The 17,651-nt window shown below is 38.4% G+C and overlaps 2 protein-coding genes across 3 annotated transcripts; one reads left to right on the forward strand and one right to left on the reverse strand.

The window, feature by feature from the left end:
- Window positions 3,181–9,716, forward strand: LOC109721935 (DNA replication licensing factor MCM4). Its single transcript, XM_020249763.1, has 18 exons — window positions 3,181–3,321; window positions 3,399–4,013; window positions 4,314–4,442; window positions 4,973–5,054; window positions 5,158–5,290; window positions 5,411–5,482; window positions 5,635–5,769; window positions 5,896–6,009; window positions 6,481–6,693; window positions 6,787–6,885; window positions 7,030–7,190; window positions 7,281–7,377; window positions 7,935–8,096; window positions 8,194–8,274; window positions 8,622–8,700; window positions 8,787–8,923; window positions 9,008–9,058; window positions 9,165–9,716. The coding sequence occupies exons 1-18, from the start codon at window positions 3,291–3,293 to the stop codon at window positions 9,237–9,239; spliced, it is 2,466 nt and encodes an 821-aa protein (XP_020105352.1). The 5' UTR covers window positions 3,181–3,290; the 3' UTR covers window positions 9,240–9,716.
- Window positions 12,659–14,586, reverse strand: LOC109722036 (myb-related protein Hv33-like). Of its 2 annotated transcripts, XM_020249890.1 has the most exons (4): window positions 14,395–14,586; window positions 13,946–14,186; window positions 13,694–13,823; window positions 12,659–13,579 (listed from the first exon to the last, which is right to left on the reverse strand). In XM_020249890.1, the coding sequence occupies exons 2-4, from the start codon at window positions 14,076–14,078 to the stop codon at window positions 12,886–12,888; spliced, it is 957 nt and encodes a 318-aa protein (XP_020105479.1). In that variant the 5' UTR covers window positions 14,079–14,186; window positions 14,395–14,586; the 3' UTR covers window positions 12,659–12,885. The 2 variants fall into 2 exon arrangements, with proteins under 2 accessions (XP_020105479.1, XP_020105478.1); XM_020249889.1 differs by having other exon boundaries at window positions 13,946–14,586.

A 17,651-nucleotide genomic window follows, 5' to 3' on the forward strand; every position in this document is an offset into this window, starting at 1 on the left:
AGTCAACATCTCAAGTATCCAATCATCATGTCTCTAACATGGTATAGTCACTAGCATCTCGAAGATCTAGTTCTAAGTCACAAATGAAGTTCCAACGTTCATGAAGTCTAATGCCCCTTGATGACACTCAGATGTTTCAATGTTTGAGCATATACCAAATCCCTCAATGGCCCTATCCACTAGGTTCACCCATGTCCCGAGCTCAATGCCGCTTGATGACATTAGCTCTCTAATTCACATAACATTCTAGTTTGATGCTCCTATATGGCAATTTTGTTATCTTTCATGTCTCAATTAAACTTAAGTTTAAATGCATGAATCAAAGCTCATTTACACTATAAGGAATATGATCCAACATAAGAATGCCAAAAAATCCCGCATAAGCTTCATATGCTATTCTCTACTACATAGAGATCCAAAATTTCATTATATATAACATAGGCATTTTAAGCATTCCAAAAATTATAATAAATACATTTAGTATGAATATGCATGCTTTTCCAATTTATGAAACATATATCACCATATATGAGAATTTCTCATATTATAGGATAGGTCAAACCCACCAAAATCGAAACCTTCGTTTCGCCGAACGGAGGTATCCACTAGCTTCCTAGTACCCTAGAAACATCAAAAATAGGGTCACCCAAACGAAACGAAGAGCAAATAGCTCAATCATTAACCATAAAGCAAAAAGGGTCAAAACTCACCTCAAGAGAGAAATCTCTTCTAAAGCTCCAAAAGAGGGCTAGAATCCTTCCAATCCAAGCCCAAGGAAGGTTCTAAACCAAAGAATCTAGTTCCAAAAACCCTAGATTCAAAATGCCCAAAATAAACCCTAAGTTCTCGTTCTAGGGTTTCATCTCAAAGAAAACTCCAAAATCCAAAACTAGAGGAAAGGATCTTGCCACTTACCTCTTAGAAGCTTCAATCCAAGCCCAAAGTCCTCAAACTTCTAGGATCTTCCCTCCACCGAGCTCCAAACCCAAGCTTCAAGCCTCAACAATGGTGGAAATGCCTCCAACAAGCAAAAATAGAAGTTTAATCTCTTGAAAACCCAACAAAAAGAGATCAAAACCAAAGAGAGACAAGGTGGGGCTCCTCTTACCTTGTCTCCCTGTGTTCTCAGCTCAGGGAAGGCCCCAAGGGGCGTGGGTGTTGATATAAGGAGGCTACAAAAGCAAAAACACCCCTGCAGTCTAGACTGCACGAAAAATGCTCCCTTGTACCGGTACACGGGCCTTTGTACTGGTACAAGCCCCGCGAAAAATTTCAACCCGAGGCTCGGGTTGGGGGGTTCAGCGGCTCTATACCGGTATAAGCCCGGTGGCTGTACCAGTACAACCATCAACCTTGTACCAGTACAACCACCAACCTTATACCGGTACAAGACCTCCGGATAGCTACCCGAGAGTTTGCCAAATCCCCTTTTTCGGGTTTTGGTGCAAAACTTTAAACCGCAAATCTCGGGGTACGAACCATAGGTCGGAACACAGTCAACGACACCCCAGAAAATCTGGAAAAACTCAGAACACAGCTCAAACACTCGAACCTCGCAATTTGCAAAGGTCCAGTGTGCTACAGTTAAAAAGTGTCGGTATAATCTAAAAAGAGTGCTGCTAATTTACCAACACTTATTTAAGATTTAGCAACCGCCGGAACTCTACCTCGTTGGCTGCGGTGGTAGAGGAGGAGGAGGAGAGTAAAAGGCGCTTCGTCTAGAATTTCAGTGGATTGAGTGAGAGGAGAAGGGAAGATGGTAATCAATTTTTTTTTTTTTTCTTTTATGTTTGTAATCGGGCCGAATGGGTTGGGTGGGGTAGGTTGAGTAGAGTAATCTTTTATTTTTGGTTGGATTAGGCTTTATATTTAGGCATTAGTGGATTTTTTCTAAAGTTTTGACATAAATGAGACACTTACATAAAAGTGTCCCAAACATGTGTCCCTATAACATAATTTTATTGTAGTGAGGGGTCATCCACATCTTCTGTTGCAAAACAAAACAAAAACTAAAAAAACAGAGTTTGAATTTTTACCTTCTAAATTAGCCTTCTAATGAGTTGAATTTTTTCTATTTTTTTAAATTATTTTATTTGAAATATAAATTCTTAATATCGAGTTGGCAAATATTTTGATATTGAGAAGTTAACGATTTTTTCTGATATATTATGTTTTTAATTTTTTAAAATAAATTTTAAATTTTAATTAATTCTTAATATTGAGTTGGCAAATATTTTGATATTGAGAAGTTAACGATTTTTTCGAATGTATTATGTTTTTAATTTTTTAAAATAAATTTTATATTTCAAAATTTAAATTTTAAATAATTATATATTAATTAATTAAATTTTTATTTATCTGCAGCGAAGCACGGATTTTATAATAGTAGAAGTAAAAACACCACTTTCAGGCAAATGAAAGTTGAAATTATAGACATATTGGTCAAATTTAAGAGTAATTTACATGTCAGCTCTAGCATTCAGTAAGCTGGACGAGTATAAGGTTAATCGGTCGCCTGAGTATATTTAGATAATTAGATTTCTATTTTTTCTCTTTACATTTTAAATATATTTATAGTTTAATTCAATACTTTTTGATGGACTTTATTTAGAGTTTGTTGGAATAGTGTGGGCTTATTAAGAACTTATCTATTAAAAGCATTTTTAAAATTATATGAAAGAAATATCCACAAGGATGAAAGGAAATAAACACCAAATTAAAATTCACAAACAAAATTTAGTAAAAACAACACATAATCCTGAAAAAAGACAAGCAAGCAAAACATTGCAGACAAAACAAAATTTTTTTACTACCCAAATTTAATAATTTTTCAGAATTTGGTAATTGTAATAAAAAAAATCGAAGACTTTATCAAATTTAACTAGTCAATCAACAGTTAATTGATAAAATTTTTAATTTATTTAGATATAAAAACTCAAATAAAAAAATATTAGAGGAGTGAATTCAATTTAAAAAAAAAAAAAATAAGCGAGGGGATACGTTACTATAGTTGAGGGGTCTCAATACAATTTTACCTAATGGGTCGGGTCGGGTTAGCTGAGCCGCGCTTCGAACCCGGTAGACGGAAGTACGATCGGGACCCTCCATCGGCTCGACTCCCCTCCTCGTCCGTTCTTTCTGGCGGGAAACCACCCATCCCTTCCCGCCATTTTCACCTTCCTCTTCCCCTCACCCGTCTCTCTCCCTCCTATTCCCGCCACAAACTCTCTCTCTCTCTCTCTCTCTCTCTCTCTCTCTCCTGTTCATCTCCTGTTCATCTCCGTCTCTCCATGGCTTCTCCGGGCTATTCCTCTCCCTACGGTAATGTTACCAATCTCTATATCAGTATTTTCTTCGCATACTTTCGCCATCTAAACTTTTCTCGTCGTCGTCGGCAGGAGTGTCGTCTCCCGACGGCCGATCGTCGAGCCCGATCGCCACCACTCCCCACCGCGGCGGCAGCCCCTTCGCCTCCGCCTCCCCCCGACGCCCCTCGCGCCGCTCCGCATCGGCGGCGCCCTCGACGCCGATGTCCACCGACGACACCCTCCCCCCCTCCTCCTCCTCCGACGCCGGCGACGACGCCGCCTTCGCCGGCGACGACGCCGACCCCACCCCGGTCTACGTCTGGGGCACCAGCATCAGCGTGCAGGACGTGAACGCCGCCATCCTGCGGTTCCTGCGCCACTTCCGCGAGCCCGACAACAGCGCATCGGCATCGGCGGCAGCGGCGGCGGCTGCGGCGATGGAGGAGGGCAGGTACATGCGGGAGGTGCACCGGATCATGGAATTGGAGGGCGGGGAGTCGCTCGACGTCGACGCCCGCCATGTGTTCGACTACGATCCCGACCTCTACGGCAAGATGGTCAGGTACCCGCTCGAGGTGCTCGCCATCTTCGACATCGTGCTCATGGATCTCGTCGCCAGGATCGACCCCTTGTTCGAGAAGCATATCCAGACCCGGATCTTCAATCTCAAGTCCTCGGTTTGCATGCGCAATCTCAACCCCTCCGGTGAGATTTTGTGCGGCATTTCCGTAAAACTTTAAAAGATGCTGTTGTGTATGATTTACTATTTTTCCCAATCCGATCATAATTCAAAATTCATTTTGACCTTTTTTATCGAACATTTTGTAACCCAATAGAATATTTAGGTATTTGAGGAAATGTTCTAAAAGTTGTTTTTTTTAATGAAAATTGATGAATTCTAAAGAATTCGACAACATTTTACGCAACAACGGATAGTTTTGGTAGTGATGATCTTTATTGATTAGGAGAAGGGAAAAATTTGAATTGGGGATCTATTGTTTGTAGACATTGAGAAGATGGTGTCGGTGAAGGGGATGATCATCCGTTGCAGCTCGATCATACCGGAGGTCAAGGAAGCGGTGTTTCGCTGCCTCATCTGTGGCTATTATTCAGAACCAATCTTGGTGGATAGAGGTTTGAATTACGCTTATTGAACTATTAATAGTTACTAACTCGATCCCCATTTTGATCTTTATGTATGTACTATACCTAGAAAAGTAGTACAGGTTATTAGTTGTTCTTTATTTCACTGAGATAATCGACAAGTATTATGTGTCGGTTTTTACGCAGCAAACCGATAGTTTTCGTGAATTGTTGAGCTCTATAGCGTTTTCTAGTAGTGCATTATTGTAATTGTTGGTATATTTTTGTTTAATGAGGTACTTATTTCCATCGATAAATTAACCTTGTCAATTACACGTCTATCCTGCTGAAATTGATAGAGGTGACACCATGTACACCAGCTTTATATGATTGATCTAGAAGCTTCTTGCTGAGATTAAGCTCCAATTTGTTTGCTGCATCTAGGGAACCCAGATACCTTGCTACCTTAAGGAACTTGAGCCTCATATTCCTCTCTTTACTAAGATGTTCGTTCAAATCTATTCTTAAATAACTTTTGCTTTCCGGTGCAATTCATGGCTTTGACATTTTCGTTTGTTTAGGACGAGTCAGTGAGCCAACCAGATGCGGTAGGCAGGAATGCTTGGCCATGAATTCCATGACACTCGTCCACAATCGATGCAGGTATTTGTTTCTTGTTCACGTGATAGTATTGTCCATGATGAAGAGAACTATTGCTATTGCTTACAGATGTGTTTTAAACTTTTTTTTAAAAAAAAAAAATCAGATTCGTGGACAAACAAATCGTGAAGTTGCAGGAAACGCCAGATGAGATACCCGAAGGAGGAACGCCACACACTGTTAGCATTTTGATGCATGACAAGCTTGTAGATGCTGGGAAACCTGGAGACAGAGTTGAGGTTGGAAACAATTTTTAGATTATGTCTATGTATTTTCTCATTGTTTTTTTTTTTGCCCCCTCTTTTCCTTGTTGAAAAAGTACTTAACTTTTCTTTTTTTCATTTGCCCTTTCACTGTAGATTACTGGAATATATAGAGCTATGAGTGTTAGAATTGGGCCTACTCAGAGGACGGTTAAATCCATATTCAAGGTATAAATATGCCTCGAACTTTAATGTGAATAAATATGTTTCTTCTTTTACGTGATCTGCATTTTACATGTATAATAGCCTGAATGGTTTAAATGTTTAATGATGATGAATTGAAGATGATGTAGTTGATTTCTCTTTTCTCTGCTGTGTAGACGTACATTGATTGCCTTCACTTAAAGAAAACCGACAAGTCGAGGCTTCACATTGAGGACACCGTGGAGTGCAATAATAATAGCTCTTCAACCCATAAGGCTGGTGACGATGAAATGCCCGACTACCAAGATAAGGTTTTTTGCTTAATCTCCACTAACTTATCTTATTGCCTTGAATGGAAATTGGGTTTTAATGATGTTGATTTTCTCTTTGTTTAGTCTAATTCTTTCTTCTTTTTTCTTTTCTTTTGAGTTATACAGGTTGAGAAATTAAAAGAACTCTCGAAGTTGCCAGATATCTATGACAGGCTAACCGGATCTCTAGCTCCGAACATATGGGAGTTGGATGATGTGAAAAGAGGCCTTCTTTGCCAGGTTTCTTAAATGTTCTCTTTCTGTTTAAAACGACTCAATGTATTCATGAGGCATCAATTCCAAATAAATAAGATAAAAATGCACAGAGTTTACTTGAACTGAAACACGTATGACTACATGAACTTGAAAATATTTTGATTTTACTACCAAACTTGGCAGTATGTTTGATTTAAGTAACTCTTTCTCGGAATTTAAGGGTCCCTAAGACGGAATATTTTGTACCCTAACATTGACTATATGCTATAACTTGTTTGCTGGGAACTGTCAAGTTCAGACAGAACTTGATGAAATTTTTTGAAATCGGACATAATGAAATGCGAGGGAGTAAAATTAAAATTATAAAATGTGTAGGCATGCCTTTCAAAATGATCTCAAGTTCAGGTAAGGTCTTACATTTTTAGCTTTGAGCATTTCATACTGTTCAGAAATTATTTTTCTGATATTTTGTTCCACCCAATCTTCTTGGTTTAGCTTTTCGGCGGGAATGCTTTGAAGCTTCCCTCGGGGGCTAGCTTCCGAGGGGACATCAACATTTTACTAGTGGGAGATCCTGGAACAAGTAAATCCCAGCTGCTTCAATACATCCATAAGCTGTCGCCACGTGGAATTTACACCAGTGGAAGAGGAAGCTCTGCTGTTGGCTTGACAGCTTATGTTACAAAGGATCCAGAGACTGGTGAAACTGTATGTAACTCCCTCTCGCTGAATTTTGATGACTATAAAGAGGGAAGATATTCAAGTTATTTTGTGTTTGATCTTTTTGATGAATATTTTCAGGTTTTAGAGAGTGGCGCATTGGTGTTGAGTGATCGAGGCGTTTGCTGCATCGATGAGTTCGATAAAATGTCAGATAATGCACGGAGCATGTTGCATGAGGTCACTCATTTACCATGAAGATGCTTCGGCAATTTTTACTTCCTTTTTCGAAACTTTTTGTTGGACCTTTCTTTTTTATGTGATTTTAAAATTTTTATGTCACTACCGTCCCTTGTATCAATTTCTTTGGTGCAACTGTTGCAGGTTATGGAGCAGCAAACCGTATCAATTGCGAAGGCCGGGATTATTGCTTCCTTAAATGCGAGGACCTCAGTATTAGCTTGTGCAAATCCAAGTGAATCACGCTACAACCCTCGGCTCTCAGTGATTGATAACATCCACCTTCCTCCTACTCTGCTATCTAGGTAAGCTGATACCCCTATGATAAACAGACCAGACTGTATGCAAATTATTTCCAAGATATCGAATTAGTACATTGTTTCTTTCTTAAATAGGTTCGACCTGATTTACTTGATACTAGACAAGCCTGATGAACAAACAGATAGGCGTCTAGCGAAGCATGTCGTTTCATTACATTTTCAAAATCCAGAGGTAAGAATTCATATCTTTGAAATTCTTTATGTTGCATTATGGTTCTTTGTTCGAGTTGATTGCTGGCAGCTACAGCCTTTCAGAGAATACTTACAAAATGCATGCTAAAGATAAGAATACTTGGGATCGCTTGATCAAATATTTGCACAGATATAATTCTATGCACTTGCATTTTAGAAGTATGTGGTATGATGCTGGAATTTACTACCATTGGTTGCTGTTACTGGTAACTTTATTAAGTTAGCGTCTGTTTGTCTTGGCTTATTGGAACAGCGTGCCTATAGCAAAATGTGGAAGCTTTCAGTAACAAGATTTTGGCTAACAAATAATCTTGAAATTTTCCTGTAGTGCAGAGCTAAAATGAGCTCTCTCCGATTTGAAGCTTCTATTTTTTCTGCAGCGAGAAACTGTGTAGGAGATTATGATCAAAAGGCTTTTAGTTCTTTTAACAAACAGCTATAGTCCAACAGCACTCCTGTAGAAGCTCTAGCTGGGCTAAACAGATCGCCCTTCGTGTTTGCTTATACCAATTATTTGATGATCTTTTATTTTTTTAGACTGTAGTGCAAGACGTGCTGGACCTCCCTACGCTGGTTGCATACATTAGCTATGCGAGGAAGAACATTCATCCACAGATATCTGATGAAGCTGCAGAAGAATTAACGCGCGGCTATGTTGATATGAGGAGACGAGGTAACACCCCAGGAAGCAGGAAGAAGGTAAGGGAATCCCACCCTCTACAAATCTGCATTGTTAGCACATTAACACTGAGCTGACGCCGTTGCATTGTTTTTTCCTTTTTTGTTTCGCGACCAGGTGATTACAGCAACAGCCAGGCAAATCGAGAGCTTGATTCGTCTTAGTGAAGCGTTAGCTCGAATGCGGTTCTCAGAATGGGTAGGAACAATTTGTTTGTGCATTTATTGTAATCATCTTTGGATTACATCTGGCTAAAGTGCAGGAAACCTCGTATGAATTTAATGATTTTAACTTTACTACCCGGATATTTCGAAACATATATATTAGCCCTGTAAACTAAAATTTTTCACCACTTTGCCTCCTCCAGTTAGTGTTCCTTTGGCAATATACATCATTTTCCTTATAGACCAAATTGGGTAATATATAGGTACTAAAATGTCAGAAGGGTGAAAGTAGAAGGTGTTTTGCCGCATTTTAGCCATTAAATTTCCTTTTATAGGTGTCTTTCGATCAAAAGAAATAAGATACGGTGATCATGTTTGCAGGTCGAGCTACGAGATGTTAGGGAGGCATTTAGATTGCTTGAAGTTGCTTTACAGCAGTCAGCTACTGATCATTCAACAGGTAAACACCCCAAATCTTTCATCGCATTTTCCTTTTTGTCACAAATCGTATGCAATCGCTTACAGTAATTTGGTTCTCCAAAAAAGGGACGATCGACATGGATCTGATCATGACTGGAATATCTGCAAGTGAAAGGATGAGGCGCGAAAATCTAGTTGCGGCAACTCGTAACCTTATTATGGAGAAAATGCAGCTCGGCGGAGCCTCTGCTTACCTAAGAGATGTAACAGAACTTTTATTATTTCAATTGTATTAAATTTTGCATTATATCCAAAGATAAACTGAACAATGTATGTTGATCATGCAGTTGCTTGAAGAGCTGAAGAAACAAAGTTCAGTCGAAGTCACCCAAAATGATGCAAGTTCTCCAACTTTGTAACATTGATTTCTTTGGGGAATTTGATCAATTTAGGAACTAACATTCGGAATTTTGTTGTAATTTTTTCTTTTTCCATTTTCCACAGCTGCGCAATGCTCTTGCTACTCTCATGAGCGAGGGAGTCGTCGTTATTCAGGGTGACAGTGTTAAGAGGATCTAATCGGAACTACACTATGGCAAACTCTGACGATATTATAATATTTTCATTTTAATCGTCTGCAAGGGAGAAGCTGAAGATGCGCCTCATACTGAGGGGCCAAACACTGCTTTCTTGGGACTTTATATGGATATCTACTGCGGTAGCATGTGTGTTGTATTGGAAACAGTATTTCTAGTCGGTACACTTACGACTAATGCAGAATCCATTGTATATTCTTTGCAAGAACTTGGGTACTGCAGAACCTGTGTCTTGTCATACATGCTCTAATTCAGTACACTTATGATTCAAGGCGGGGGCCGCTTATTGGAGGATATTCCATGACTTGTCCTTCAGTGTTATTATAATTATGTTGTCATAATGTCAAAAGTGAACCAGGTTCAGTGTTTTGATGTTTTCTCCCTCTTTTGTTTATGAAGTAACTGGTTCAGCCCCTGTAATCATTTGGGTTCTATGTTGATTAATAATTCCTTAATTCAATCGGAAGCACGTGTTTTATGCCATGGAAGGTAGCAAAGAAGAAATTGGTTTCGTCAGTTGTAGTTTATTTACATCGGTAAATTACAGTTGAGGCGCATCTAATCTCGGTCGCGACGCGCAAGTCCATTTGATGACAAACAACCTGATTGGTAAAGAGCTGCATCTGTTGGTTGAGAAATGAAATCCGAAGTACATTCAAGATCAATGCATTCATTTGCTGGAGAAATCAAGACTCGAAGGCACTCTGACTATGTCATTGCTGCATGTTTCAGCAGTGACCTCTCTTTCTTTTTTTTTTCTTTTTTCTGTGTGTAGAGAAAAGCTTCTGCAGTAAGTTACAATTAAATGCAGTCAATAATCTATTCTGAGATTTCGAAGCTGTTGTTTCAGAAGCAGGCAAACTGATTAGAGCTACAGCAAGTAGTCTCGGATCGCTTTCTTGGTGCACGCTGGACCGATTTGTTGTGGGCTAATCTCAGGATTATCTTCTCTCATTTTGCGCTCGTCGCAGTAAGAGCATCACCTATGTAAGAAAACTAGAGAATTTGTAAACAATTAGGTCACCATATCATCCTTTCATGGGGATCTTACATTTTTTTCTCTTTCTTTTTGTTCTTTTTTTCCTTGAGAAGGGGGGAAATCCTTTCTGGGACGGAACTGTTGTGACTCGAAAAGCAATTCGATAGAATTCAAGAACTTGTCTCACCCAAGAATTTGTCCCAACTTCCATTTCTCAGAGGTATCAACAACCCCAGCAAATAAGCGAAAACCGACATATACTTCTTTTTCAGCACATTGGCTAAAATACTGGGTCCCAAGAAGCAAAATTGAACTTAGCCAAAGTTCACTTAATTTGAAGCAATATTTTTGGTCTCACTGAAACAATTCATAATTTCCCTCACGTGTATGAAAAGTTATTGTATGGGAGCAACCGATTGCACATGCATCTGATTCTAAATTGCACGAAAAATTAAGTACAGAAGAAACAGCAAATTAGCACATTAATTCATATTTTTAATGTAAAATTAATGTTTATTGGTGTGGGGGACTTGTCATTAGAAAAAGGCAATGATGGTTTGAGGCCTTTCACTTTCTACGCCGTCGGCCTATTTTATATCATGTGCTTCATTAGACCTCTCAGAAAACAAAAAAGAAAAAAAAAAGAAAAGAAAAAGTGATGCATGGGGTGTAAAAATATATGTAGGTGGTTAGCAAAGAGGGTTTGTTTTTTTCTGCTGCAACTTGCTTCAGAATCCTTCTTGGTGACAACTTAATTCTGTAGAATCATTCATGCATGTGATTCACACCTTCATTAGAAGTAACAAAATGAAAGAGCATTTACTTGTGCTAATGCACATTTACGGAATTAGGAGTTGTTGAAGAGTTTTAGAGTTGGTGAGGGCTAATTTAAATATACAGGCTAGGGAATTTCATCAAAACTCCATGTTGTAGCCCGAAAAGGAATAAGAACAGAAGATGCAATCCACACCAAGCTCGAATCTTTCTTTCGATCCGCGACGTTTAAAAAGATCTCGAGAACTCGATCGAGTTTACTCGAACAGTGCAGTAAAAGACAAAACATGCTGTAAAACATGTTGTAACTGACAACAAACTTGCTGAAAACAATAACAGTTGTGGAAAAGGATTCATTCACTCTATTCATGTGTAGCGGCGGCAGTCACCGACAGTCGAGAAGTTAATGCATAGAGGTTCATTGTCAGATGTGCTAAATGTGGATTCAGGAAACATTTTAATAACCAAAGATTGCTTGTTGCTTGTCCTCATTGTTATGTTTGATTTGGATCATAGCAGATATTTTAGTTAATTGCAATGTGAGAATCTCTCATATTTTAATGGTAGGGCACAAAGCAGCAACTAGCCTTTCATATTAGAGATAATTTAAAAGTACAAAATGTGGTCAAATTACACCAAAAAGAAGTGACTTGGCTTTCTCATTACTATGATGGCAATTTGGAACTTGTGATATCATTTATGTGTTACTCTAGATTGATCTCATTATGCGTATGAGATAAAATATAAAGTGGCAATTTCAAAATGTACCCCTTTAAAATTTCATGGATGTCCTTACCGTCGGATCATTGGCGCTAACCATTAATCCCAAAAGCTCGAACGGTTAGAAATACGCAACCGCTCTACTTAAAACGTACAAACACAATGCCCATGAATCTCAATTGTGACTCTACCCAACCAGAATCACGCCATTTCGAATATGACTCAACCCAACCCAACCTCACACCATTTTGAATATTATTCACCCCAACATGGCCTCCTGTCATAGGACTGGATACTGACCCATTTATGCCAACACTTAAAAAATCTAAAATATTGAGTATACTCCTCTAAATAGATGAATTTATTATTGCTAACCCTACCCAGGTTAATTACAAGAGTTTTAAACACTAGTTGAAAATTTGATTAAATGACAATTTTACCCTCGACTATTCCTTCTTGGGCAAAATATTAACGCATGTTGCTTTCTATAATTTATTTTTTATTATTTAGGATAACTTGCATTTGATTAATTTTTTTCATTTAAAAAGTGGGGGTAAGTTTGGAATTTTAGAAATAATCCATCAAATTTGAATGAATTTTTAAGGGGAATTTGAGAATATTTCTACTTTTTCCGGGGCATTGGTGATTTTCTGAACTTCGAAGGCGCATATACTAGAGATTACAGTTCGACCGGAGGGCATTCGCGAAATTATCCTAAATACTCAAAATGAATGTCCATAGGAAATCACCATTTAAATTTCAAACAACAAAGTTTAAAAATCAAACTGCAATTCGCAATTTGGAAAAACTTTCTCAGATTCTGCCAGATTTTCCCGAAAGGTAGGGAAAAAGAGAATAATCCTCTGCAGCTGACAGATTCAGAAAATCTGTCGGAACAGGGCGACAGCGAAAAACAAACACCGACAAAATTAAATGGAACAAAAATTTGTTGTGATCAGAGACTTTTGCAAGAACATTATTCTCATCTACATCTTTATTATTCAGAAGACAAGTAAAAAAAGCACAGGGGGCAAAAAAGGCTGGCCATCTCTAATCCCTCACATTTTTAACTTCTTCCACATTCAAAACTTGAGAAAGAGAGGGAGAAAAAGACAGAGAGAGAGAGAGAGAGAGAGAGAGTTTACAATCAAGAATTTCAAAAGAAGTCAAAATCGAAATCACTTGCCAATGCTGCTGCTTGAGATACATCGAAGGCGGCGTCGGAATTATCCCGCGAAAGTGATCCCATCATTGAGCTGCTGTAATCTTCAGCACTGAACTTGTTCTCAAACATCTCCTCACCACTCAAATGTATCTGACCAAATGACTCCATTTTACTGTCAGAAGCCCAAATCAGTCCCTCACTCTCAATCACATTATTCCCCTCTGCCCCCCTGTTGCAGTTCCAGTTGCTGCTGTTGCTCGAGCTCTCGCCGTAGCACCCGTAGTTCTCCGAGACATCCACGGCGCTGCTGTAGTCGCAGAGCCCCGATCCGGGCGCTGCGCCATCCTGATCGAGAGCCCGAAAAGTTTGCTGAAGTTGGTTGCTGTAGTAGAGGCTTGCGCTGATAATCGCACTCGGATCGTGGAATTCGGTTAATGGGAAAGGATCGAAGGCCGGTTTCGTCAGAAAATGCTCGAGGGGAGGAGCGGCGACGACGATGCGGCCCGCGTTATCGAGCACCGGCTTCCTTTCCTGCGCTTCTGCTTCCGGCGCGTCGCTCGGAAGCGGCTTGTGGGTCGACGGGTCGATCCCGCGCTGCCGGAGCTTCTTCTTGAGGCACGAGTTCCAGTAGTTCTTGATCTCGTTGTCGGTCCTCCCGGGCAACTGGGACGCGATCTGAGACCATCTGAATACACGAAAGAAACGAAATTTTACGCCGAACATGAACGCGAATTGCGGCAGTGATCGAGCAGAAGTCATTGCAGCAAGACTTGCAAACCGGAGCTGATTGAATTTTCACCTGTTTCCGAGGATCTCATGAAGGGCGATGATCGAGTCCTCCTCCTGCTGTGAGAAGCTCCCCCTCTTAAGATCGGGCCGCAAGTAATTGATCCACCTCAGCCTGCAGCTCTTTCCACATCTTTGTAGACCTGCACTAATGCAGCAAAGATTGAATAAAGAGCACTAGTTAAGTGAGAGAAAGTATATGTATATATATAGTAAGTTTGTATATACATATATATATAGAGAGAGAGAGAGGTGTAATAAGTGCCTGCTAATTTTGGAACAGAGCTCCAACACCCAACACCATGTCTGATGATGTGATTGTAGAGCTTCTCATCCTCCTCAGGAGACCACAAGCCCTTCCTCAGCTTCTGCTTGAGACAGCACGAGTGCCGTCCCATTCTGCGAAGAGAGGACCGAAGCGAATCGAATCGAATCGAATCGAANGGGGGGGGGAGAGGGGGGATTTAATACTCCGCTGGTCGCAACTTGCGCGTTAGATTATATGCCTACATGAACATATATGCTTGAAAATGAAGTTAGTTGGAGAGAAAACATTTACAATAGAGAGAGAGAGAGAGAGAGAGATAGATAAAGAGAGAAAGAGAGAGAGAGATATATAGAATAGCTAGCTATAGGAAAGTGAAAACAATTAAGTAGGTTCTAAGCAAGCACCCTTGGTGTTCTTGCTATGCAATGGATTGGGGTTTAAGTCACCTTTTGTTGTAGCAAAAAGGGCTTAGAATATAATAGTGTAGTGTGAGAGGAGGAGCAAAAACAATGTGGATTATTATTATTATTATTATTATTATTATTGTTGTTGTTGTTGTTATTATTTGAGTTTGGAGAGATGGAGGGAAAGATATAAATTAAGAGCTCATTGGGGTTAGTTGGGGATATGACAGTAGATTTGATATACTCATCATCATCATCATCATCATCATCATCATCATAATCTTTCTTAATGAAGAATAATAATACTCACAAACTAAACTATGTATGTTTGTATCCACCAGTGTGAAAGCAGTGAAAAAGTAGTCTTAGTATTTGACCATGTATGCTAAATATGTCTTTCATGGTGATCAACCACAAGAAATCTTATCAGATTAATTTCCTCTCTCTTTCTTTCTTTCTTTTTTTTCTTTGTTTTTGGTACTCAGATATATATTGTTCGACAGCGCCCTTCAAAGATTCTTCTCTTGGTATGATCTGCCAACCTGAAAACTGATCTCCCCCTCCCTCTATATTTCTGATGATGAGGTCGTGCGATACGACGCGAAAATAATGGAATCCATTTAATATGTAATGAGGGTCTTCAGTAGGCATTATTAAGTCTTGTTTGATAGCAATAAGTTTGCTGTTGTAAAGAATTAAAGAAGGGTCACATACTAGCTACAAGACATCACGATTTGATGCGAAAATAATCGAATCCTTTTCTGTAGGGTACCCTCAAAATGCATTTCGATAGATGTAGCAGTACTAATCGACAACTTAGGAACATCAAAACTTATATATATATGTACAGATAGAGGAGCAAAAATTTCTACAAGGCGTAGATCAACGGTTCGCACCGAGCTATATATATATATATATATATCTTAAGATGAGCAATCATTTGATTGATTTTGTGCACTACCTAGCGATGCATCGATCGCTGTTATCGCGATGCGAAAATGCATCAAATGCATGCACTGCTGAGGGAGAGATGAGTCGCGCCACCCGACCAAAGCAAATGGAGAGGGCCCAATATTTTTTGACTAATTAAACAACCAATTGATTCAGAGAGATCTGGTTAGTTTTAAACTCTATGGTTTAATTGAAGAACAAGAGCATTAATTAATTAGTACACATTATTACATGATCCTGCTCATATATATATATGGACAATAAGCTACAAGTTAAAGAAGCCATTATTTGTCACTCATTTCATCATCTCTATTTTTAATCAGTCCAAACTAGGGTTTTAAATGCACCATCATCATCAATATCTAATTATGAGAGGTGGCAAAGGCGACAAAATTTAAGTAAATTATATAGAAGGGCCAGGGCCACAATTTTCTTAAATTCAAATACGACTGTCTAAAAATTCTCGTGCTCTTTAGAAGCTTAAGCGATTAGAGATATGGCAATCAAAACCAATTTATATTCAACATGTTGCTTGTAAACTTTTTAAGTATTAGTTACAGAGAAACAAATAGGAATATATATAATACCCGAGTAAACATATTTGCAAAACAGCTGATTTTATATATATATTCTCTAAAAGCCTTATAAGTTAGTACACTATGATGTCGCAATATTTTACATTCGACATTAATGGTAATTAACTTTTTTCTATCCAAACATTATAAATGACAAAAAAATTGCTTTTCTTTCTTATCAAATCCTTCAGGAGATAGGGGTTAAAAAGGTCAATTTAGTTAGATGAACATATACACCATTGTTGTGGGCTTTAAGATCTTGCACCCTAAGTGAACTTGACCCTTGACATGTCTCCATGGGAAAGGAAACATCATAGTGGCTCCTCTTTGAAGTTATGCAAGCCAAGGGCTAAAAAGTGAGAGAGAGGGTGAGACATAAAAAAAAAAAAAAAAAAAGAAAAAAAAGAAAAAAAAGAAAAAGGAATGATTAATTAATAAAACAATGGCCAAGGACAATACTAATTGACTAGGGTCTACTGCAAGACATGTGAGGCCTACTAGCCTTAATGCCGTATATATATCTTACATGATTAGTTTGTTTGTTTTGTGTATGCGCACTGTGGATCGTAAGCGCTAATTAATTATTTTAAAAATACATACCGATAGAAATAACGTATTCATCGCACTTAAGGGCTCAGCCACAGCGGTCGCGAATTTCGACGGGACACAATCCACCTAAACATTGAGTCTATTGTTGGACCTCTTGCCGTTAGGTTTTTTGTGAACCACACCCACTCAACTTATTAGGCTCATCCCAACTCAACTTATTAGTCTAGACCTATTATTATTATTATTATTATTTTGAGAGAAAGGTATTATACTATCCACTTCATTTATTTCATTTAGAAATAAACTTAGCTAGAAATGTGAATTAATTAAGATTCGAATTTGGGTCTCGAGTACCAACCACCAAACTCTTTTAGGCCTATTATTAAGGAGCAGAAAGTTGGACATATTTTAGTCTAATAATAAAATAGCGAACATGTGCGTGTGTGTGTGAGAGAGAGAGAGAGAGAGAGAGAGAGCAAACTATGCACTGCACTATATTATGGGTTAATTCCTGTTAAATATAATATAAAAATATTTAAATAATATTCTTTAATAATTTAAGTTTTTAGAGAATAACGGTTGTTTCATATAATTTAACATGATATCAGAATAATAAATCCTGAGTTCGAATCACGACAGGCTCCTAACATTATTAATTTTTTTTCATGTAATTCAAATTCACGTCATAAACCTACAAAGAGTCTCGAGCATAGATAACGATTGCTTCAGTTCCATTCATAACCTAATTAGGCAACTTTTAGGGCAAAATAAAATTTTAATAATTTTTTTTAAAAAAAAAAGAATTAAATTGCATTGCTGGCCTATATATGGTTAACTTTCATCCTCAAAACTGGCATATTCAGCATTCCAAACTTTTACTTAATTTGGAAGTGCCTTACTTTAGTTTAGTAAGTTTAGAATGTCAAATGTGGACTTCAAAAGTTTGATAATCAAAGTGGCACTAATCGGCCAAAAGTCCGGGGAGTTTTGTGCAATTTATTAAATCTTAAGATTGTAGCTTTCCAGTAGCTCCATGTACTTTCCTAGGAAAAATCACTCAAAGGAGAAAAGAAACTTTTCTTTTTGCAACAAAATAAGCTTACTTTTTTTTTCTCTCTTTGTACTTTTCCATCTCAATAAAAATACTGCAGCTAGGGGGGGCATCCTTTTTCTTTCTCCAATAACAAAATAAAAAGTATTAAAAAAAATGGCATGCAGAGATTT

This window comes from Ananas comosus, linkage group 16, assembly GCF_001540865.1.
Source record: "Ananas comosus cultivar F153 linkage group 16, ASM154086v1, whole genome shotgun sequence".
NCBI lineage: Eukaryota > Viridiplantae > Streptophyta > Magnoliopsida > Poales > Bromeliaceae > Ananas > Ananas comosus.

Excerpts from the sequence above, each read along its gene's own strand:
- LOC109722036 (XM_020249890.1), bottom strand. The coding sequence starts at position 14,078 with ATGGGACGGCACTCGTGCTGTCTCAAGCAGAAGCTGAGGAAGGGCTTG. Across the intron at positions 13,824-13,945 it reads CTCTGTTCCAAAATTAGCAG|GTCTACAAAGATGTGGAAAG; the intron begins GCACTTATTACA and ends GCATTAGTGCAG. Across the intron at positions 13,580-13,693 it reads CATGAGATCCTCGGAAACAG|ATGGTCTCAGATCGCGTCCC; the intron begins GTGAAAATTCAA and ends TCGTGTATTCAG.
- LOC109721935 (XM_020249763.1), top strand. The coding sequence starts at position 3,291 with ATGGCTTCTCCGGGCTATTCCTCTCCCTACG. Across the intron at positions 7,191-7,280 it reads CCTCCTACTCTGCTATCTAG|GTTCGACCTGATTTACTTGA; the intron begins GTAAGCTGATAC and ends TTTCTTAAATAG. Across the intron at positions 8,924-9,007 it reads CCTCTGCTTACCTAAGAGAT|TTGCTTGAAGAGCTGAAGAA; the intron begins GTAACAGAACTT and ends TTGATCATGCAG.